At 33.8% G+C, this 25,160-nt stretch overlaps 1 protein-coding gene and 1 long non-coding RNA gene across 2 annotated transcripts in view; both read left to right on the forward strand.

The window, feature by feature from the left end:
* LOC143920049 (uncharacterized) overlaps positions 1-25,160 on the forward strand; it is a 422,197-nt gene that overhangs the window by 356,365 nt on the left and 40,672 nt on the right. The gene's annotated exons all lie outside the window — the stretch shown is intronic.
* LOC143920016 (cholesterol transporter ABCA5-like) lies at positions 109-15,400 on the forward strand. The gene is made up of 31 exons (XM_077442677.1): positions 109-305; positions 378-548; positions 997-1,172; positions 1,683-1,887; positions 1,954-2,183; positions 2,267-2,345; positions 2,432-2,539; positions 2,621-2,764; positions 3,027-3,177; positions 3,256-3,409; positions 3,480-3,710; positions 3,810-3,924; positions 3,999-4,148; positions 4,224-4,467; positions 4,537-4,713; positions 5,000-5,319; positions 5,426-5,612; positions 6,531-6,882; positions 7,913-8,099; positions 8,561-8,677; positions 9,164-9,383; positions 9,462-9,549; positions 9,621-9,810; positions 9,909-10,082; positions 10,826-11,068; positions 11,146-11,306; positions 11,391-11,598; positions 13,279-13,370; positions 13,452-13,817; positions 13,889-14,073; positions 14,771-15,400. Exons 1-31 carry the CDS (start codon positions 198-200, stop codon positions 14,884-14,886), a joined length of 5,649 nt encoding a protein of 1,882 aa, XP_077298803.1. The 5' UTR covers positions 109-197; the 3' UTR covers positions 14,887-15,400.

The following is a 25,160-nucleotide window of genomic DNA, read 5'->3' on the forward strand; positions in this document are numbered from 1 at the left end:
GGAATGTATATTTACTGTTATCAATTTTATACAATTATAAAATATCATGATTGATTTTTTGCAGGTATTTCATGCACAGCAAAGATTCAACGAGGATGATGTTCTTTTTCGGTTGTGAAGACTTCACCTAGTATAAGTAGCAAGGCGTGCATACACACTATCCAAAACAGACCTGTGCGAAATAAAGACGGAATAAAATGGCAACCGACCGGCATTCGTCGATGGGACTCTATTGGTCGCAGCTACGGGCTATGATAATTCGAAATATCTACCTCAAAAAGAGAGATACTAGAAAAACCATTGCAGTGCGTATAAATCAGAATAAAATGATTGTATATTAATTTTATACCGACTTCTATATAAATATTTTTTTACAGGAAGTGCTTGTTCCTTTATATTCACTTAGTGTTTTGATTTTTATGAAAATCTTAGTACCGAATCCAAATTTTCCCGAAATGATAGAGCCTCGTTTTGAATCTGATCTGTATCAACAATTCGGTAGAACTTTTCATACGGTAGCTGTCGTGCCGAACACTACGGAAACTATGGTTTGTATTTGTGTGAACATATATGTAATTTGGAACACTGTATGCTTGGCATAACGAGAAAAGACAGGAAGCAAAACACGTGGGTGAGAAGCATGACAAGGGTAGTGGACATAGTGGACAGAGCAAAGAGATTAAAATGGCAATGGGCGGGCCACGTGGCTAGAAGAATGGACGAAAGGTGGACAAAAGAAGTGCTTGAATGGTACCCGAGAGAATGCAAAAGGGTAAAAGGAAGACCGCAAGGTAGATGGGTGGACGAAATTAGGAAAATGTACTGAGTGAGATGGATGAGAGTTGCGCAAAACAGAGACGAGTGGAAGCGTGTTGGAGAGGCCTTCATCCAGCAGTGGATGGTGAATGGCTGTAAATGATGATGATGATGATATGTAATTTTAATCATACAAAAACTGTTACACGCTTAAGTATGTGTTTTATTTTATTTTTTCAGGATTTTTTAGAAAAAGTAAATATACAATTATTAAAAATTCCGAATATGCAGCCAATTTCATGGATAGCATTTCAAACGCAAGAGCATTTATTAGGTGAATATTGGAATCGTCCGAAGTCTATACCGATGGCCATAATTTTTCATACCAATCCAATGTCTCCGGAACAACCGCTTAAGTATGTTTGTTTAAAGTTGACATCACATGAGTGTAATTTAGCTTGAAACATATGTACATATAGCTGAGTAAACAAATCGTATACGTTTCATGCTATAATTACACTTATGAGTACATAACTTCAAATTATGTACTTTAAAATGCATATACACTTTGTGAATGTGAAGAGTAATCTATCTTACAATTCAAATATTTATTCGTTATAAAAATGCATACCATACACTTGTACTCAACACACATAGCTTGTGAACCTTATAAATTGCTTATTTTTCAATGTTTTATGAATGAATGTTTTATCAGACCTTTTATTGCCCTTTTTCAAGTTTTAAATTTTATATTTGGGATATTTAGTTCTAAGATATATGTAGCATTGAAATGATTTTTTTGACCAAAAGTATATTTACTAGGTTTATAGGTTAGGGTAACGCATAATTTCAAAATATAAGAATTGTTGGATAGCTCACTTCTCAAACATATTTTACTATTATTATATAATCCTCATCACCGACAGATATACGATCCGCACAAATCCGTCAGTAATAGTCACACCTTCAACAAGATCATTGTGGTCATCGCCAGCAATGTGTCGTGTATCTCCGACTCATTGGACGAGCGGTGTTTTTTCCATAGAGGGCGGAGACGTCTGTCCGGTTAACCAATATCTGTATTCCGGATTCATAGCGTTGCAAGCTATCATAGATCATACGAAAATCATGGTCAGTTTAAAATGTTTAATTAGTATTGTCGTAGTAGTGAAAGAATTACATTTTTGGTTTTTGCAGTTGGAAAGTGGCCGAGAAGATTTGCCCATTCCAGAGATATTTTTGAAGATGTTTCCGAAATCGGCATACACTGGAAATTGGATGGTGGCGTTTCGAATTGTTATTCCTATTTATATGGTCATGACGCTTTCACAATTCATTACATATCTTCTCATGTTGGTCGTCGGAGAAAAAGAGAATAAAATACGGGAAGGAATGAGAATTATCGGCCTAATCGATTCTGTATATTGGTATGGAACTATTTTAAATGTATTTATTTATATATAATGAAATCATATTAAAGTATTTTATATTTAATATCTATGTTTTACAGGGCCTCGTGGTTTATATTGTATGCAGTTTTTGTTCTCATACTTTCAATAGTATGCACTGTTCTACTGTTTACATTAAAAGTAATAAAAGCTCAAGTTATATTCAATATATATTGACTATTATGTATATAAAAATTAATAATGTTTTTTTTATTTTATTTTTTTAGGTATTTCAACACTCTTCATACGTTCTTGTATTTTTATTGATTTTACTTTTTGGATTCACTATTATCATGTTTGGTTTCCTGTTGACACCATTCTTCGATAAAGCTCGAGTGAGTCAATCAAATTTTGTTCAAGATTTATAAACTGATTATAACATGGAACAGAATTATTTTAAAACTTTGATATTTTAGACTGCCGGTATTCTTGGAAATTTTGCTGTTAACTTAATGAGTATGTTGTATTTTATACAAGTTTTCGTATCGAATGCAGATTCTGTAGCTTTCTGGTTTGTTTCTTTGATAAGCTCTAGCGGATTCGCTTTAGCGATGGATAAGGTATATATTTATAATGTCATAAATTTACATACTTCTGCGAAAAGAAATTTGACAACTGGAACTTTATGAATATTTTTTGTACAATTTAAAAACAAACTTATTAAAATTAATCATTGTAGTAAGTAAGAATAGCAGCAAAGCACCATTATTATTGAATTTTACGAATTCCCTTTTGCATTGTGTGAAAAGATTTACAAGGTTGCAATGGTCATGTGGATTGAATCTTTTATGTAGAACTTTATTTCAATTTTAATTGATTTAGGCGTTGGTTCTTGATATGGCTGGTGAAGGTGTAACTTGGGAAAATTTATGGAATGGACCGGGAATACCATACGGAGGCTCGTTGATAATGATGGCATTCGATACAGTGCTGTATGCATTGTTGGCGTACTATTTAGATGCTGTTATACCAAGTAAAATAATAATTATCTCTTTTTTTTTCAATTTGTTTTTATTTAATCACTGTAATTGAAATTAAATTAATTCTCCAGGCGAACACGGAATTAAGAGACGACCCTGGTTTTGTTTGTTGCCATCTTTTTGGTGCGGATCTAAACATAAATCAAATTTGAACGTTTTTCACGCCAGTTCCAACGGCGAAACAACAACTACGGCAGCGAATAAGGATATAGAGCCTGTGCCGAGGTATGATTAATGAAAATATGATAAGTGTGTTGATTTTTATATTATATTATACTGTACATTGTCATTTTAGGGAACTGCGAGATAAGGAAGCTATACGAATTGTGTCTTTGTATAAGAGCTATCGCAATTGTAGACGGGCTGAAGTGAAAGCTGTGGATGGAATTGATTTATCTATTTATGAAGGACAAATCACAGCTATCCTCGGCCACAACGGTGCTGGAAAATCTACACTTTTTAATATTCTAACAGGTTTAACTGCTCCGACGTCTGGAACTGCTTACGTCTTCGGCTTAGATGTCAGGTAAAAATTAATGACTGGCACATTATTAAATCATATATAATCGATTCTGCCTAAATTTTTAATTGCGACTTTTATTTGGATACGTAATATAATTTACAGAGATCCACAAGATATGACAGAAATAAGAAGAATGACTGGAGTATGTCCACAACATGATATACTGTTCGATCTACTTACGGTTAAAGAGCATTTAATGTTTTTTGCTGCTGTCAGAGTATGTTCTACTCAAATTGTACATAAATTATTCTTAGTGTTTAACTGTTTTATAATAGTTTCAAATTATTGCAGGGAATTCCACAATGGAGATTAGAAAAGGAAGTATCAAGGACCTTACAAGAGGTGTCGTTGGCTGACCAGACGCACAAATTTGCTAAACATCTTTCCGGTGGACAGAAAAGAAAACTTAGTGTTGCTATTGCAATCATCGGAGATCCAAAAGTATGAATTTTTCTAGTAAAATTATCGATTTTGATTGATAATTGTATTGATCTTATGGTATTGAATTTATTGCAGATTATTATATTAGATGAGCCGACAGCCGGAGTAGATCCAATATCTAGACGTCACATGTGGCGTATCCTGCAGAGAATAAGAGCTGGCAAAGTTTTACTGCTGACCACCCACTTTATGGATGAGGCTGACATTCTCGGCGATAGAAAAGCGGTCATATCTCGTGGAAAACTGCGATGTGCAGGCACTTCTCTGTTTTTGAAAAATAAGTTCGGTATAGGATATCATCTGACGCTTGTATTGGACGGTAAATATCTGCTTCGATACATTATTTTGATGGTGCTTTATTATGTTAAATCAATATAAACTGTTGTAGGAGCGTGTCGGGAACATCAAATCACCCGTCTTGTAACAAGTCGCGTGGCGAGAGCTGAAAAAGCTAGAAGACACGGTCGTGAACTTTCATACATTCTTCCACACAATGCCGTGCATCAGTTTGCATCTCTTTTTAATGCCATCGAAGATGAAATCAACACTAAGGCCAACAGATTAGGTTTCATAATATTTCATACAAATTTTAATTCCGAAACAAAAGAATTTTATTATTTAAATGTATGTATGAGTATTAAAGTTTTCAGTATTCAAAGCATAATGAGCTTTATCAGCATGCATTTAGTATAAAGTTTCATTCTTTTTCCTATTCTTTAATGTTAATATTGTATTCAAAGCTTTGACACTAAATAAACATGTGTATATTCAATACAAAATGGCGTATCATTAGTTTTAAAAGTGTTGAGACTTTATATGTTGCATAATTTTCATTCTGTGTTGATTTTTAGGAATTTGTAGTTATGGTGTTTCAATGACAACTTTAGAAGAAGTATTCCTACACCTGGAAGGTGAGGGAGAAGATTCTGGAGGACCCGTAGACGGACTATCTAGAAAACTAGTTAGAGCAAGAGCATTATCTCGATCACTCTCCTTACAAAGTAAAAGTCCTAGTTACCAAGAATTGCATGATAAAGAAAACAGTAATACTCATACACTTCCTTCAGATTTACATTTTAACCATGCTCCACCAGCCGTACATTCAGGACAGGGAATGCACGCCACCGGAGTTGCTTTACATACAACAGGTCATGGTATAGAACACGTCAAGGTACTTACTTTTCTATTTATGTTAAACTAAATTTACAAAGATATTAATTTAATTGCATGACATAGTAGATTACGAGACGAATAATAAAATTTAATTCTTTTCAAAGGTATCAGGTGGTACTGGTAGTAGTTCAGGTGTTGTCGCAAATCCACCTCCAGATTTGAGCCAATTGGCCGATCACATAAAAGTGAGACCTAATACTCTACAAATTCTGGGTGCGCTTATTTGGCTACGGACGATACGTATGATACGAGATCCATATAAGCTTTACATGTTGATAATTTTGCCGATAGGTGAGATTCACAATGATACTATTAAAACTGTATTTTTCATGAAATGTCATTTATCCCTTTGAGTGCTGACGTCTTTTCTATTGAAGCCCGCCACGCTGAAAATTTCACCAACATTTCCAACTAGAATTATTTAGAAATCTAATAGAAAGCTGGTATAAAAATTGTAGCTAATCCAAACAAAGCCTAGATAACTACCGCTGAGGATTTCGAGTTTTTTAAAGATGTGTTAAGTCTCTCTAATATATCTTGCAACAATATAAAATAAATAAAAGAAGTTTATTAATGAATATATTTTTCCAAAATTAGGTCCATCTTCTTCATTGTTGTTAAAATGTAATGCTCACAATCTAAATGCCAACCCACAATCTAAAATACTCAGCAGTTAGGGATTTCCATCGAGTAATTCTGCTATGGTTATTAATTCAGAAATTCCGGTGTAAACTAGTCTTTATTAACGTTGACAAATGAATGACATGTTCAATGCATTTTTTTTCAATGCTACCTTGAAAGGCTTAGCGGGTAGTATTCTTGTTTACTTTGTACATGCTCAAAATACAACGCCTATCGGCGTCTTTCAGGCTCATAGACTTGTTGGCAAAACGCCGATCGGCGTTGGTCAGCATTCAAAAGGTTAAAGTTGTTGAGTATATGAATATCCGTCATAATATCTAGAAAGTTCCATAGGTGACACTAGTGCTAGTGATTCTTTAGATATTTTATCAGATCTATTATCATTACAATGTTTAGAATGATTTTTTTGTAGTATTGTTTCTTTTATATAAAACGTTTTATCATCTATGTATTGTATTCAGGGAAACCTCTTCTACCATTAATACTACATTATATGACTTGGGCAACTTTGTTCAATACACATACAAAGCTTTCACAATGTTTCAAATGACTGAATTTAATTTGCAGTGTTTGCCGCATTCGGTCTGTACATCAAATCACGCGAAGTGTCATTTTTGAAGATGCTTCCGCTGACCTTGGACGGGTACACGTACCGAAATCTGACCACCATAGCTCTGCATCAGGTGTCCGGCATGAAGACGAGCCAATTAGAGGACATGCTCACTAGCCTAGGAGCAGGTCCGTTAGACGTAGATTACAATGGCACTTTTCCCGGCCTGCTAAACATGATGCCGAACATGGCGGCGTTCAACATCAACAAACTCTCCATACCTGAAGTGTCCCTGGTCGTGTTGTACAACGACACGTTCACGCATAGCTTACCAGTTATCATAAACCTCATCAGTAACGTTCTGTATAAGTAAGTTTCAACATCATTGTATATTATTATTATAGGTTATTCTCCAACCCCTTGTCTTCTCGCTTGCTTTTCAACTCGCTTGTTAGAAGTAAGCTAGAGTAGAATGCGATTGTGTGGAATCCGCATGAAGCAAACTACTCTCTTATTATCGAAAAAGTGCAAAAAGCATTTCTTCGTTTTCTTTATAAGAAAGAGTATGGGTACTACCCATATCTACTCCTTTCCTTTTGGGCATGCTTGGGTATAATTCCCTTGAACTTCGGAGAAACTTCTCGTTAATTCGTTTCGTTCTCCAGCTACTGCGTGGTAATACGTCATGCACGATGTTGCTGGAACAGTTGGGACTTTATGTCCCTAATAATTATGTGCGTGGTAGACATCATCATTTGATGGTTGTACCTCCTGCTCGCACAGTTCTTTTTCGAATGGCTCCTATACCAAGAGCTATTCAACTTTTTAATGAAATCGTTGCTGCCGTCCCTGAATGTGATATTTTCCACCTTGGTGAGCGTAGATTATTGGATATTATTTTAACATATTTATCTGGTAACCTGCGCTCATCATTATTTTCTTAATTTGAATGCGATGTATGAGTGAAATCTTGATCTACTATCTTCCATTTGGGCTTCGCTGTGATTTTATTTTTATTTATATTTTGATTTATTTTATTTTACTTTTTCTTTTTATTTCTCCTATGTACATTTTTATGTACTATTTTTCTTTTGTTCAATATGAAACTGAGAATATGATTTTTGGATTTCATTTTTGATTTTTAAGCTTTTGTACATTAATTATTTTTCTTATGTATTTTTCTTTTGTTTTCTGTTTTTTTTATTTTTATTTTTTCATTTTATCATGTTTTTCTGCTTTTGCATTTTATTTTTTATTTTTCTGTTTTTCATAATTAAATGTAGGCCATTGTGGCGCATTAGGTTCTTCCTGTAAAGTCACAATGGTCCAAAACTACTATAAATAAATAAATATATTGTATTTTCAACTGGACATGTTTTCAATGAATTGTTTTCTCCAGAATGGTGACGGTGGATGCGGGCACGTCTGACGATTGGCGGCCTATTGAAGTGGCGTCACATCCTTTGCAACAGACGTCTCATCCTGAAGAATTCGATTTGGGAACTTTATCCTGTGCGTTATTTATGGGGATGATTTTTGTACTCGTTCCTGTTAGTTTAGCGGTTGATATGGTCTATGATAGAGAGGTAAGAAATAAGCAGGAATATTATATTTAGACTAGTGTTTGATTGTTTGATAATACTAACCAGTATAGACTGGCCAATTGCTTTGAACTCTTCTCTGATCGTTTGCAAAAAAGCATTAAAAATTTGTTGTACTTATGACTGTAATCTATCACTGAAAATATGTTTAAGCATATGAGTCAATTTTCAGTTCCAAAAACACTATTTCCGTTTGACTTAATACTCAAATTGTTATCACTTATTTTAATTCGATATGTCAAAAATCTCGGAGAAGCAGAATAAACATATTAAAGGCCACCAGTATTTTTGAATATTGTTAAACGCACAACATTGCGTATAATATTTTGCGAAATATTTCTAAAAATGAAGAAAAAAACGAATAATGCCACTTTAAAATATAACGGCTCATATCTTGAATAATATTATAATAATTAATACATGTATAATATTTTTTTTATTTCTAGATAAAAGCTAAAAATCAACTGCGGGTCAATGGCCTATCATTAGGACTTTATTTCGCTACCTATTTTGCGGTATTAGCTGTAGTTATGTTAATAATAACAATCGCTTTAATTTTCTTGGTGAGTACAATATGCAATACGCAGTGCAAGTGATCAGTGGAAATGTGGAAAATTCATTATTAATTATTTTTTATTACGGGTTATATATGTGGTAGAGAATCCTGACAGATCACGCTGTTCAGGACCACGGTTGGGATGTGGCGGTTGAGGTGAAGATCAAACACGTGCGTTTTCAGTCATGTTGTTTATTAAGACGATACGTGCGGAGGTTTAGCGACCAACCGCGCGGAGCGCAGGTCCAACTGCAACTAATCGTTACATCCCTGCCCCTTTCCATCCCCTTCTCACAGTCGTAACATACCTTTTCTCAGCCATAGCCCATACATCAGCCTTTCTTTCAATTCCACCCCTACATATGTATGTAATATTCGAGTTATATATAATACCACTTCCACGTCGTCACTTACATATATATATATATTATACTAGATAATGTTATTTCTAGCATAATTTTCAACGCTATTTTGTATACATTGTCATTTTCAGATTATTTTAAACGACATTCCATCTTTGAGGGAAACACCAGCTCTCATCACGTTGAGTATGCTATTCGCTATTTACTGTCCCGGATCGATACTATTTTCGACAAGTCTGTCTTATATTTTCGATCGTATGGATTCGGCTCAGAGCATACTGCCGAATATAGCTACGTGGGTCGGAATGATACCATTCTTACTCGTCGCAATATTAGATATGTTGAGATTAGGTGAGAGATTTTAACGTTCGTTTTGTTCAATCGAGTGTAATAATATATGTAATTTGAGACTAATGTTTGTTTTCACAGGTGGTTCTTGGGCTTTCAGTCTTCATGTTACATTTTCACTCTTAAATACGATGTACATACCTTACGCCTTAGTTTATTATGTGGATAGGTATGTAAATATATTTAATCATACATTGTACTAGAGAAGTTTTATTTTAATTGGAATTTATCATGTTTCAGAGTTCATCTTATGTGTAGATTGAGTTCAACGTGTGCCAAGCTCTCGCTTTCAGATTATGCTACGGAAGAAATTATAGTTTTGGTTGTAGGTTCGATATTACATATTCCTCTGTGGTGCATTGTTTTACATTGTGTAGACGCTTTGAAAAGTGGCACCCGTCCATCTGAAGTGTTTTCGTTTGGCAGAAAGGTATTAATTTAAAATAATTGTTACATATTTTATATGTTGGGGGAAGAAAATACGCCCCCTTTATTAGTGCTAAGATTACATTTTAAACGTATTTATAGAAATCAAAAACGCTATCTACAGAAGAGAGTGAGGATTCTGAATTAGGCAGTAGATGTGCTGGTGCTGGAGGTGAAGCTAGTGATCATGAAGATGCCGACGTTCGTAGGGAACGGCATCGTGTAGCAAGTTTACTTAAAGCACCACCTCCGCATCCTCCAGTACTAATGGTTCATGTAAGTATTGTAATGCAACTTGGTACCGATTCGATAGATACATTTCATAGTTAAGAGGGCTGGACACTAGCGCCTTGTCCATACAAACGTATTACACTTCTCCCTTCCTCAATTATGGCACTAGAGAAATTATTTTTTAATATGCTATGGATATCCACCATTGGCATGCATCTGTGCTTTTATTTTTTTGATTAGTTATTTTTTATTTGGAGCTAGGAGCCGCCAAACATCTATAAAATCGCATCTTTTTTACACCCACGAAAAGAGTCCAGCGTGCTTATTTAACGGTCGATTTAAAAAAAAATACGCGCACAGTTGCATAGAAAATATCTTTCTCATACCGATGATGATTTTTTTTTTAAATTGGTCCAGTGTCGGAGGAGATAATTGGAGAATACGAAACCTCGATTTTGTCGATTTAAAATTCGTATTATCTGGTCGCAACTGTCGCATTCACTTAATATATATATTGTCACATTCACTCAATATATATATCGAAGAAAGCAACGGCAACAAAATTGAGGTTTCGGGTGTACAGCCCTCTTAATAAGATAACTTTAAAACATGAATGCTATAGAAAAAGTTCGGAAAAGTATCATTTGAATTTGTGCTACCCGCATTTATAAAAGGCAAACAAGTTTTAGATTGAAATTTTTGGTTTGATGCTTCTTTCTTGTTGCCTTTGCTTTTAAGCAATGCTTTAAAATGATTTAATATGTAATGTTATTGAATTTTACATGAAGAATCTACGTAAAGAGTATAAGAACTCGACACTATCGCCGTGCTGTCAAAGCTGTGTATGTAGTCCCAAGTCTAGCAAAGATGCAGAAAGTACGGAAAACGATAATGCATACCAAGCTGCAGTGGCCTCACTTTCTTTTGCAGTGGAAGCGGGAGAAGTTTTCGGACTTTTGGGGCACAACGGTGCCGGTAAAACTACCACAATGAAAATTATCACAGCTGAAGAAACACCTACGAATGGAACGGTATGTGCAGTTTTTATACTCATAATTTTGATTGTAGTTAAAACTGTATTAAAATTGATGCATTTTTATTCGTATAGGTTGTACTGGGAGGACATAACGTAACACCTTCCAGTCACGACGCTTTTCAAATGTTAGGTTATTGTCCTCAACATGATGCCTTATGGAAAAATATTACAGTGCGCGAACACTTAGAGTGCTATGCTGCAATTCGCGGAGTTCCAAAGCAAGACATTCCAGGGTATATATATATTTTTTTTATTTGTGTCCAAGTACTTTTATGAGATTTGAATTTTTTTAATAGTAAGTGTTTTGTATATTGTAGAATTGTAGATTTGTATCTGAGTGGGCTGCAAATTGCAGAACATGCCAATAAACACACCGACGAGTGTTCGGGTGGAACGCGCAGAAAACTTTCCTTTTCTATGGCAATGGTCGGTGCTCCTAGATTAGTTTTACTAGATGAACCTTCCACCGGTATGGATCCTAGAAGCAAACGATTCTTATGGGACACCATTTTAGCAAGCTTCCAGGTATTTTTTCCACCTTATTCAATTTTATGCAATTCGATCTAATATTTACATATACATATACAGTCGTAGACATAAAAAAATGCCATACTCAACTATTTTTACATTTTTTTTTAAATTATGTTCGGTATTGTAATTTTCAAAGAATTCTTGAATAAAAGAAAATTTAAGCAAAATAAAAATGGAAATAGTTAACAGGATATTCTTGGAATGGATAGCGGTCATTAGCGGTACTTGCACCGAAGTTGAGCCCAAAATTTATGAGTAGAGGTAGGACCGGAAGCGCGCCGTCTATTGTTACATTATTGTAAATGCTTTGTAAAAAAGGTTCGGCAAACCTTTAACAATGGATTTACAACATGTGAACAATGAACAGCGCGCTCTGGGTTCGCTCTTTATTTATGAGGGTCAGACTATCTTTACACCATTTTTGTTGTTAGATTTCTAAAGCTAATATTCCTTGTGAGGTATTGAAAAAATCTTTTGTGACAGATTGAGACAGAATTCTGAGAAAAAACCCAAATTGAATGAACTATATAGTCATGCGGCATTTTTTATGTCTACGACTGTATGTATGTACATACATATACATATGTATCATCTAATTTCAATGGGCTTCCAACAAAGACTTTTTCAGGCATATTTTTAGATTTATGCATGGTGTGAGCAATAAATTATTATAATACATGTAGGGTTCAATCCGTAAACGCGGTAAGGCAGTCAATGAGACTCGTTTTTAGCGCTTTAAACCATGTTTATTTCTCGATGCGCCGAAACAAACTGTCGTTTGATCACAGTGTTACGCATCATACCAACTTAAACATATACTCAGCCCAATAATACCAACTTAATCATTTATACAGGCACTTTTCCGGGCTTAAAAACTAATTCCTATATACATACATATTTATAATTTTATCATATCCGGTCAATTCATTTAAAAATATATATTATGGGGGTAGGGCGAGTGAGACGACTGTGTTGGTAATGCACAACTATTTATTTCGACAGCTGGGAAGGAAGTGATGGTCTTACGGCCAGTACCTCGGGGCTGCCAAAATATTATATTTGTGTTATCGTTTTACAATATCAATAATTCCAATACTAGGGGCATGAAATTAAATTTAAAGATATATATATATATATATATATATATATATATATATATATATATATATATATATATATATATATATATATATATATATATATGTATATATATATATATATATATATATATATATATATATATATATATATATATATATATATATAAATATCCCGGGTAGCTGGATCATTTTACAGCTGATGCTCTTTGCGGTTCTCATTGAATTTACTATATGTAAATGTATCTATGGTAATTAGATCTATATAGGCATGGCTATAATATTAATTGTTTCCGAAGTATTAAATGAATAAGAGAAAATTTTATATTTATATAACCTATTGAAACTGGGAAACAATAATTGAATCTATTCTATATTTTTCATTACCAATATTTTAAAAACACATTGCTGGCAAGCTAACGTTTATTTATGAAGATATTTAAGACAGCAAATTCACAAATTTAAAATTTTGAACTATTATCTGGAAACCAATAGAAATTTACTGGATGATAGCATTAATATGAAAGTATGTTTATTAAAATATTTACATGTAATATTTGGATAATAAAAATTTCAGGGTAAAAAAGGTGCTATACTAACGACGCATTCTATGGAAGAAGCTGACGCACTTTGTTCTCGGGTTGGGATTATGGTAAAAGGCGGCCTGAGGTTTGTCTCTATCTCTGATAAATATTGCACATATTTGCGTGAGAATTTTATTTATAACATATATAACTTTTGTAACAACAGATGCATCGGTTCCACGCAACATCTGAAAAATCTTTACGGTGCTGGTTACACGTTAGAAATGAAACTTTCACCGCCGCCCAGGAAAAAGCAATCGATAGACGGCATTCCTAATGTAATAAGAAGTATTGGAATTACGTCGCCTAAAAGTACTCCTATTGTAAATGGAAGAGCCAACAGCGTCAGTGTCTCACTAGGAGAAAAAGATGAGGTAGATTCTGCGAGTGGGTCGTTGCTGGAAGAGGACACGGCCAGCTGTGTGAACGAATCGGTTGTCGATGCAAACATTCACACACCACTCGTCGGTATACCCGAGTCAAAGGCTGATAGTGATCTCACTCATAGAAATTCTATTTCTGCTAATTCTAGGTACGGAAGTGTTGAATAGTTGTTATTAGAAAGTGATATTGATTACAAATACATTTTAAAATTTTTTTTAGAGCTCCATCAGAGGCCGAAAGCGCCAATTTGGAAACTACTGGAGGTGTTTCGGTTGTGCGTCAATTTGTGCGTGAACTTTTCCCTGATGCAAAATTAGAAGAGAGTTTTGCGGACAGATTAGTTTTCAGTGTTCCACAGCATGGTGTTACGTCGTTAGCTCATTGTTTTCAAAAACTGGAAGCATGTAAGCCATCATTATTCTAATTTAAAATAGCCCTATTTCCAGACAAATTAGGTATTTGCCACATTATATGCGAATGCCCATCACTAAAACATTTCGCCCTGCAAATAAAAAGAGCGCCCCTCTCTAAAATAGCTCGCACGACAGATTCGGTGTTCGCCCGGCAAATTGAACGTCAAATGGGTTGCCAGTAACAAAAATAAAATTTGACAAAAATAAATACCGACCCTAACAGCCTAATCTCAAGTGAATAGGATCAACCCTAACTTAACCTAAACCTTCAATAAATATAATTTCACGATTATTAGTCACATTGCAGTGGTCACAAAGACAATTTTTGCCATTAAAATCGTGAATACGCAATATTTGATACTCAAGTTCTAGTTAGTATGATAGTTATCGTTAGTATGATGGACTTTTCGGCTGCCAGATCTTCCGTTATAGAGATTTTAGTGACTTTGTGACCAGTAATCACCGAACCGATTTCACTGAAACGTCAAATTTAATTTTTGTTACTGGCAAACCCGTTTTATTTGCCGGGCGATTCTGTCGTCCGACCAATTTTAGATATGTCAATTTGACATTAAATGTCCTTTTGACATTTGTCGGGTAATGTATTTTACAGCCGTGCCAAAAATATTATCTATTAAAAATATACATACTGCAACAAAAAATTAACTATATATTTTTTTCATTTCAGCTAAAGAAAGTCTTCACATAGAAGAGTACAGTTTTAGTCAGACAACTTTGGAACAAGTGTTTCTTAAATTTGCCCAATATGATGAAGTACAAGAAAATGAAATTTCAGACCACTAGTCGACGTTTAAATTAAAATTTATACATACATATGTATATATTACATTTTACTTATTTACAATAAGCATACAGTCAGCTCTATGACCTAAAAAAAGATACAGTTCTTTGCACTGATTCACTTCGATCTATTCAAATTCCATTTATGTAAACCTTTTAATAATTTCGTTTGATTCAAACAATAGCTTCACATTTGAGATAATTAATGTGGAAATAAAGACGTATTCATTCGTAAGATTCTAAAAGTTATGTGTTAAGGAAACTCTCACGCGTGGATGATATGCGTTTGATTGTAAGATATAGGTATTTCGACAATTTGAATTTCATCATGATTATTAAATATTATTATAGTAGCAAAAGGGATATTATACTTTTGAATTCAAATGTGATATTTTTACATTTTTAAGCTTCATGTAATAATGATTATATTAACCGAGTCTGACTGAATTTGCTTAGTTCTAGGGGTTTTACTGTCTTTAGTGATGCACCAAAAGATGAAGAAAAGTTGGATCGTATTAAAAAAAAAAAAACATAGCAAGTGTTCTAGTTGAGTGTGATTGTCGAAGCCGGACTAATGTAATATATGATAATTAAATATTTAATTTTATTTAAAAGTTAATGGAACATAACTTTTAGTGAGATTAAGTAGTGATATTAAATTTATATAAAATTGAAATATTTTATATTTCTTTGAAATTGTCAATATTTATAATTTTAATTGACACAATTCCTTTCGAAAAAATGCGACATTGAACTCGATTTGTAGATCTACATTGGTGGATTGAAATGCTTACGTGTTTCACTATTTATTTGGATCATTCATTTGATACGTACATACATATTGTCTTTACAATTCGGTTCCTAGTTGCTTTTAGAAATTGTCAACTAGTTGTTTAAATTTAGAAACAAATTATTAACATCATATTTTCCCGTATGCAATTTAATATGATTTTACTATTGATAGCTTTTGTGAAGTTTTATTATCATTGTAATATTATGTAATTCCAATGTATGGCATTTCACGTATGTTTTATTTATTTATTTTGCACAATATTAACTGCACTTTTATTATATTCGACTATACTCTTGAAAATCTATTTATTTCTAATTGAAATTTTAAATACTCTCCAACATCATCATCGATGACATTTTTATTTTATGATAAACTAGCTGAACCCGGTATGTGTTGCAATGCCACAATAACGCATGCAATTCCCGTTCCCGTTCCCGTTCTCGGTCTCGTTCCCGTTCCCATTTGTCGGAAAAATGCAAACAGCGAACACGTTGGCCGCGACGCGAAAACATTTGAAATTACATATAGTGTTTCAATGACACCCATTCCCGTTTTTCCCGTTTTTTCTAGTTTTTTTTTTCACAGAAATCTTCCCGAATATGCATACAACAAATTCTGAAAGTTCCATCGTAATCGGTTCAGTGGTTTAGAAGCCTATTTGAGACACACACACACACACAGACATTCATTTTTATATATAAATATATATAGATTACAGTTTATTCACTTTAAAATTTAAATTTTTGATTACTTATATAATCGTACCGAAATAATTTCTGTTCGTTTATTGAAATATATACAATGAGTTAGAAATAAATAGATTTTTATATAAAAATGTGATAATAGTTTAATTTTTTGTATGTGATGGTGTGCATATGCCAATACGTAAATGGGTGTCTTTCTGCCGCCAGTAAGAAGAACGACTGATCTGAACGGTTATTATCAGGAGAACGTTTATCAGCATCAAAAGCCTTATACAAACATACATACATACATATACAAATATATTGTCACGTTCATGTCCTCTAAGTCAGAGCATCGTAACCTCTGGATATTCGCGGCACACATTGTTTACGACTCGTAGAGTTTGTCAGCTACGTATATACATACATATGTACTTCATCGGCAGTCGCTAGTTATTCCGTATATGCATAGGGACAAAACACTAACTAATACCGGCTTTCTCCCTCACACGCGATCTCACCCGCACGCATTAGGCCGAAGTGCTGTGCGGAGAACACATATTACCGCGGTGCACAGGTTACGATGCTCTGCTCTAAGTGAAAAGGTGGTATGTTTTCCATATATGTAATTTGTGTTAACTGCAATCAGTGGCGGACTGGCCATACAAGCGTACATGCCCGATGGCATGTGGGCCCCACTATCCATTAGAAAATATGGGCCCTCAGTAAAATTAAATAACTTTTTAATTTAACTATTTCACGTGTGTAAAAATTTATAGGATATTGCACTTTGGGACCTAGAGTTTGGGTATTTCAACAAAACAAATTTCTTACGATATACACAAACAACTAATGCCTGCTTTAACAGCCCAAGGATCGGTTAACTTTTTTTATTAGGCTCGAAATGTAAGTTTCAACATTTGCGTGGGCCCTTTTACCGGGCCCATTTCCAACCTCAATATTATGCATATACCAATACCTATGTAACAACTACCTACTGAAATAAAAATGGGAATAAACAAATTTTCCTGAATAATATAAACTGAATTGCTTAAAACAATTTTGATAGGACGATTCATCATCAACCAGCGATTTAAATTTACTTCATACATACTTTCAAAATAACATTTGATTATACTTCGACGATATAGTAAGATTTAAATACACAATTTTAAACAGTTTCCGAATATTAAATCTATTCCTAATCTAGACAAATCCATGTATATAGAAACATAGGATAGGGGCCCCCTCCCCAAAATCCTGATTTTCGATTAACATTAATTGAAAATTTTATACATTTTTTGTTTTCAGGGACGTAATTTGGGGGGGCACTCGCCCCCCTAAATTAAGGAATAGTGTGAATTTAGAAAATATTATGGATTTAATGATTAATGAGATACTATGGATCTATGAATGCTGCGTTTATTTCTTATGTACATATGTTACTTTTGGGTAACTAATAAAATAATCGCTGCTATGTGCTTTGAAAAAAAAAGATTTTATTATTTTGAAGCAAGTATATTTTGGTTTTTAAGTGGTATGCCATTAGTAACATTCTTAGAAATTGTTCATCCCATGGAGCGAATCGTTAGAAAGGTCCCCTTTACTTTATTTTGTCTCAAAAACAGATGTGTATCGTTTATTTTTCCGAATGTACGTATATTTTTTGATATAGTGATACATTTTGATGGTCGATTTTTGTCAACCATGTGAAGATTTTTGGAAAAAAATTTTCGCCTGCGGCGCTTTTTTGGCTTTTTACATAATATTTTTTTATAATTATTCTTTCAAAAATAAGCTTAATTTTTTCATATATTATATTTTCCATTTTTATTCCGATATAAAAAAGATTTTTTGAAAAAAAATTCAATTTAACCAATCTTTGCCTGCCCCCCAAGAAAAAGCTGAAATGACGTCCCTGATTGTTTTCTACCGAAAGTGAAAGCCGCTTTTATGCCGCATTCTTTTATGATCCATTATATGACAAGGATTAAAACGAAATATACAATGTAATTTATGGATCTATTTTGCTTTTGCCATTTTTCTTGTACCTAAATTTGTTTGTTCCCATTTTTGAAAATTTTATTTATTTTTTGCCCTTGATTTTTAGCGTGATGGAAAGAAGAAAATTTTGTTATATGAGGGGGGGGACAAATTTTTTTAACCCTGGGTGGGGGCCCCCTTTGACTCCTGGCATGCACTGATTTCAGTCCCAGTCCGCCACTGACTGCAATGTATGTAATTGTTTGAGCAATTAGTAAAATAATTTGTATCCATTCGTTGTAGTCCGAGCAAAATTGTATAATGATGGTGTATTTACACAAAAAAAAAAAATTATCTAGTGATTTTAATGTGACCTGATTGCATATCATCATATGTCTGTTGTGTTAGATAATTTTCTTCATATATAGGTTCTAAAAGTTGTTACCTATTCGTTTTTAATAATGAAAAATTAAACGAAATTATAAAAATATATTTATATTTTGAATAGACAAATTTAATGAGACGTTTGGGAATGTATGTATTTAAAGAAAATGATAATATTTTTCGTTTTTATTATATTTCACCTTTGGAGAATTTTAGTATTGATTTTAGCATATTTGAAAAATGTGAGACGGATTTAAAAGGCAAAATGGCATTAAAGGGCACATACTTTAATAACAAGATATTTTAAAATTGAACAATTGTAATATTGATTCTTTCGTCTAAAGATAATATTGATTTCAATATTGTGGCAATAATAATAAATTATAATTCTACTCGTATGTATGTACAAATGCACATATAAGTGTTTGTGCTATTTACATGTTACATTCAATTTTAAATTGTAATGCAATAATAGAAACAATCAAGTCTACTGTTAGTATGAGTATTTTTAATTATTTGTAATATGAAGAACAGTATCGTTTATATTCAACCATTGTTCGTCGTTTGAAATCAACATAGAAAAAAAAACATTTACGCGTGTATTTAATTCGCTAGATCCAATATAGAATATGTATTGCTAAAGTGGGATTTTTTTGAATGTTTATAGATTTTTACGCTGGATCCTAAATACTGGTGCAAATTTTTGATCACATTTTATTAGTATTTGCAGTATTTGCTATTTAACTTTTTTTCATTATTACTTAGTCTACTTTTTATTTGTAACGTGTTTTATAAGATTTAATCTTGATGTTAGTGCCCTTTTTCTAGGAGCTTCTTGATTGCGTTTTTGTTCATTTTTAATGTACATTTTGTTGAACATCTTCCATGACAGTGTAAAAACGATTAAAACGAAACATTTATACAATCGCATAAGAATATTTGTCGTCATTTATCAATGTATTTTACTTAAAATGTAATTTTTTTCTATTGCACTTATGTATACTCAACTCGTCATCTTCAGTTTATGATTCTCTAGTTGTTAATCTACCAACGACAATTTAATATTTGAAATCGTATGACATTTGTATATTAATGAATATAAGTATGTTAAAATCTACTCGGCCTCTACTTTATATTTGAAGTAATTTGAATGCTCTATTGTTTAGATTGAAACATATTTTTATAAATTTCCTTCGATCAAAAATGATATATTATATGTCAAAGGACATCAAGTTTGTCAATTGATTCATGAGTTAGTTGAAAATGTATGTTACAGCAATTTCTGATTTTGACTTTGTCAGTGGTGATCTCATATGTTTAAATTATTTTCTGTCAAAAATGTTTCCTTTCTGTGGTACGATAAAAAGTATGTATACTATAGCTTTAATGTGTGTATTATAATTTTCAATTCATTTACATTTTTGAATAGTTCAATTTTTAGTTGTCATTCAAAGTCGAAAGTTGTAATATAGTACTCGTAAAATATAAGTAAACCATTTTGTAACAGAAAGTCTAATTTTAATAAAAACTATTTTTAAGTTGAAAAGATTGAGTGAAAACAAATATGCTTTGTATTAATCAAAATGAAAAGTAAAAAAAATAATAAAAATTCATATAATTTGCTGCAGTTTGTGGTAACATCATTATTCCTTCATAAACATGATCCAAACGTTCGGTAAAGTGGCTGTATACGTACATATGTATAACGACATTTTTTAAAACAAAAATATTGTAACGTGGGAGCATGGGAGAGAGTATCCGCTGTCTAAGTGCATTCGTAGATGAACAATAGAAACCCCAAATTATAGTAACGAGACTCGGTGAGTTCTCACAACGTAACGTAGGAACGTGGAAGAGAGTATCCACTGTCTAAGTGCATTTGTGGGAGAACAATAGAAACCCCGGATTAGAACGAGGCTCAGTAAGTGAGTGGGAACATAGGAGAGAGTATCCACTGTTTAAGTGCATTCGTGGTTGAACAATAGAAACCCCAAATTAGGGGAACGAGACTCAGTAAGCGAGTTCTCACAATGTAACGTGGGAACGTGGGAGAGAGTATCCACTGCTTAAGTGCATTCGTGGTTAAACAATAGAAACCCCAAATTAGGGGAACGAGACTCAGTATGTGAGTTCTCACAATGTAACGTGGGAACATAGGAGAGAGTATCCACTGTTTAAGTGCATTCGTGGGTGAACAATAGAAACCCCGAATTAGGGCAACGAGACTCAGTAAGTGAATTATCACTAGACTACGGATAGAGAGCGTGGTTTTTACAGGAATTGGAGCGGTTTGGCTCTATTTACAAAGCTAGAGTGCAAAAAAAAGGTTGGGCGAACCTTTAACAAAGCATTTACAACAATTGAACAATAAACGGCGCGCTTTGGGTCCGGATTCTAGTTATCACAATGTAACGTGGGAACATAGGAAAGAGTATCCGCTGTTTAAGTGCATTCGTGGGTAAACAATAGAAACCCTGAATTAGGGTACCGAGACTCAGTAAGTGAGTTCTCACAATGTAACGTAGGAACGTGGGAGAGAGTATCCACTGTCTAAGTGCATTCGTGGGTGAACAATAGAAACCATGTGTTAGGCTAACGGGACTAAGCAAGTGCCTGGGCAAAGGATACGCCAAGTTCTCACTGAACTGGGCGAGTGCATGTGTTAACAAAATACTCGACAAAAGAAAATTTTAATTGACTGTACAATAGACCAGAGCATCTTAACCTGTGTGCCGCGGCAGCGTAGAAGCGTATAGCACCATATAGATTTAACGCGTGCGAGCGAGATGCGTGGAAAGGTTGCGATGCTCTGCAATAGACACATTAATGGATCAGGGAAGCTGTGATGGGCAACTTGTCCTTTGTAAGGAGGTACACACGGTAGATCAGATTATTCCGGAGTGAGCGCTGGATCTGTGTGGACCTCCTGAATCGTTGAATAAATGCTGTGAAGCGACTTGGGCCTTTCATTTGGATCCTGAACCCACCCCAACGCAACAATATTATTAAACTAAAGTTGTAACCGATGAAATATCATTGCATCGGTTTTGTTATGGCATATTAATTTACGTTTACACTAGCGATATCTACACCGATATTTGATAGATCTAGTAAATACCGCGTGTTCGAACGCTATTTCTTGTTTTCCAAGGCCGTAATCCGAAATCTTTGGAGATTCACGCGCACCTCCATAATTTCGGCAGTACCCATTGGATTGCATTGGGAGGATATCGTCGATATTTCAGAGACCGTGTCGCGAACATATTTACGACATTTGCTCGGCTTATTACTTTATTAAATTATCTTTCTGTTTATTACTTAATAGCGTTTTTACCCGGCTTCGCTCGGTATTTGTAATATAAACCGCTTAAACATGGCCAATCTAATAGTAAACATTTTATTAAATTTATTTGAATAGTTTTATTTTGTTTAAATTTATTTGCATATTAATTTGTTCGATGACGTCGTGGATTTACGAACCAACAATACAAAGTCTGTTTCTAAATTATATATTAGATTTAAATGTTCATTTATCCACTAGTATTTTATCACTGTTTTTTTTATGATTGTGTCTCGGCCCATAGTTGAATCTCCCCAAACTTCTTTCCATCCAATGTGTGCGTACTGGAGTGACGGTTTAAAAACATTGAATCCTGAATTAAGATTAGATACAGAAAACGCCATGAACAATGTACTATGTGAAGCATTAAAGAAAACTTTGTTATTATCACCCACCAAAATACAAATCATAGAAGGGTTGGAACTATTACCAAACGTCCGCCAATTCTTATCCATATTCCTAAAAATATCAAATACAATCCAATGGGTATACGAATAACAAAAGGGTTGGCTTCAAAAATTATGATAAAACAAAATCAAACAACAACATCACACATAAACATAATCTAGTCATCATTTATTTTTTATTGTATGTCATTATAATTTGTGTATATATTTATATTTGTGTATAAATAAATGGTCGTAAATAAATAAAATAATACTGTTCCTTATTAAAATCACTTTAGTCTTTAAGAACATTGAAATAATAAAGTTTTTATATTACTATGGTTTTTATTTTTACCTTTATATACTTCTTGAGAACATGACTTAATGCTCTGCATGTGGGAGCTTCACTTATAGTAGACGTCGAAAGAAAACTGGAATATCCCAAGTACGTGAAACTACTGCCAGTTGCAAGGTACCGTAACGTTACGGTGAGTTTCTCTCTCGGTGTTATGGCTATTTGTCTCTTTTTCGTATATTTTTTTGTTATGTAGGGTGAAACCAATATTAGCAATGACTCGAACGAATCTTCACTCATTCTAAAAAGGTTCGGGTAATCGTTCATGTTATCGCCTAGAACCATTTCTTCGGCGATATTCAAGTGTGAATATTGATTCTTCTGAAGCATTATATCCTATGATGAGACACATCCAGCATTATGGAATCCCAACGATAATAATTATTTAAATAAGTAAAAAAAAAATGAATACTTAGATGTTCTACATATTACGAAGCTGCAAGAAAATCAAGCCGAAAGCGACGAAAGAAGATATAAAAAATAAAATAAACAGCTTACGCAGCAATTACAGATCGATTATAATTATTTATTTATTTATTTATTTATTTAATAGTTTTGGACCATTGTGGCATTACAGGAAGAACCTAATGCGCCACAATGGCCTACATTTGAAAAATATATAAAAACATGATATAAAAACAAGTAAACTGTAAATAAAGGAAAAAAGCAAAAGCAGAAAACATGGTAAAATAAAATTACAAAAAAAGTAACAAAAGGAAAATAATACATCATTCAGAGAGAAAAAAAAAATAACAAAAGTGTAAAAATTAAAAATAAAATCCATAAATCCCATTCTTTGTTTACACTGATCAAAATTAAAATAGTATATAAAAATGTACAAAAGAGAAAGAAAAAATAAAATAAAATAAAACAAAATATGAATAAAAAATAAAATCACAGCGAGGCCCAAATGGAAGAGAGTAGATTAAGATTCCACTCATTCATCACATTCAAATTAAGAAAGTAACAATGAGCGCAGGTTACCAGATAAATATGTTAAGATAATATCTGACAATCTACGCTCCCCAAGGTGGAAAATATCACATTCAGGGACAGCAGCAACGATTTCATTGAGAAGTCGAATAGCTCTTGGAATAGGAGCCATTCGAAAAAGAACTGTGCGAGCAGCAGGTACAACCATTAAATGATGATGTCTACCACGCACATAATTATTAGGGACATAAAGTCCCAACTGTTCCAGCAACAACGGGCATGACGTATTACCACGCAATAGCTGGAGAACGAAACGAATTAACGAGAAGTTTCTCCGAAGTTCAAGGGAATTATACCCAAGCATGCCCAAAAGGAAAGGAGTAGGATAGAGATATGGGTAGTACCCATACTCTTTCTTATAAAGAAAACGAAGAAATGCTTTTTGCACTTTTTCTATAATAAGAGAGTAGTTTGCTTCGTGCGGATTCCACACAATTGCATTATACTCTAGCTTACTTCTAACAAGCGAGTTGAAAAGCAAGCGAGAAGACAAGGGGTTGGAGAATAATCTAGCATATCTCAAGACAAATCCAAGTCGACGAAAGGAAACGTCAGCGATTGTCTTGATGTGGTTGTGAAAGGTGAATTGAGGATCAAAAGTGATACCCAAGTCGACCATTGATTCCACGCGCTTCAACAATACGGATCCAATGGAATATCCGTGACAATAGAGCGAATTCGCACGTCCATAACTCATAATAGCACATTTACTAGTATTCAGTTCAAGCCCTAAACTGGAACTGAACTCTAAAACAGCGTTAATATCAGCTTGAAGGAGAGAGGCTTGCCTCTCATCCTTAACAGCAAAGAATAGTTTAACGTCGTCAGCAAACAAGAGACATGAAGCATTGCGTAGTACTTTTGGGAGGTTATTAATGACTATTGTAAATAGTAAAGGGCCTAAGGTGGACCCCTGAGTTACACCAGATCGCGTAAAAAATGAAGGAGATTCATAAATACCATATCTAACAAATTGCTTCCTATCACTAAGATAAGAAGCAAAGAGTTTAAGAAGACGTGGAGAAAAGCCCACTTCAGCTAATCTGATCATAAGAGCGTCATTGTTGACAAGATCAAATGCTTTTCGAAAGTCAAAGTAGGCTACATCAACTTGTTGTCCACGGTCAACTTTAGACATGGTATAATATGAAAAGCAGGCAAGATTAGTGGTAGTGGAACGACATGGTGAAAAACCATGCTGCTCATCACACAACAATCTTTTGAACTGCAAAAGAATCAAACGGTGAAGGATATTATCGAAAATTTTGGGAATAGCCGAGATGATAGCAATAGGTCTGTAATTTTCAACCTCATTTTTAGAGCCACTTTTATGAATGGGAATGACTCTAGATAATTTCCA

The sequence above is a fragment of the Arctopsyche grandis genome, chromosome 12 (assembly GCF_051622035.1).
Source record: "Arctopsyche grandis isolate Sample6627 chromosome 12, ASM5162203v2, whole genome shotgun sequence".
In the NCBI taxonomy this organism is placed as follows: Eukaryota; Metazoa; Arthropoda; class Insecta; order Trichoptera; family Hydropsychidae; genus Arctopsyche; species Arctopsyche grandis.

Bases quoted from the DNA above. Each gene is read 5' to 3' on its own strand.
- LOC143920016 (XM_077442677.1), top strand. From the start codon at position 198: ATGGCAACCGACCGGCATTCGTCGATGGGACTCTATTGGTCGCAGCTA. The intron at 3,178-3,255 runs GTAAAATAATAA...TTAATTCTCCAG, and splicing joins TTTAGATGCTGTTATACCAA to GCGAACACGGAATTAAGAGA. The intron at 11,599-13,278 runs GTATTTTTTCCA...TAAAAATTTCAG, and splicing joins CCATTTTAGCAAGCTTCCAG to GGTAAAAAAGGTGCTATACT.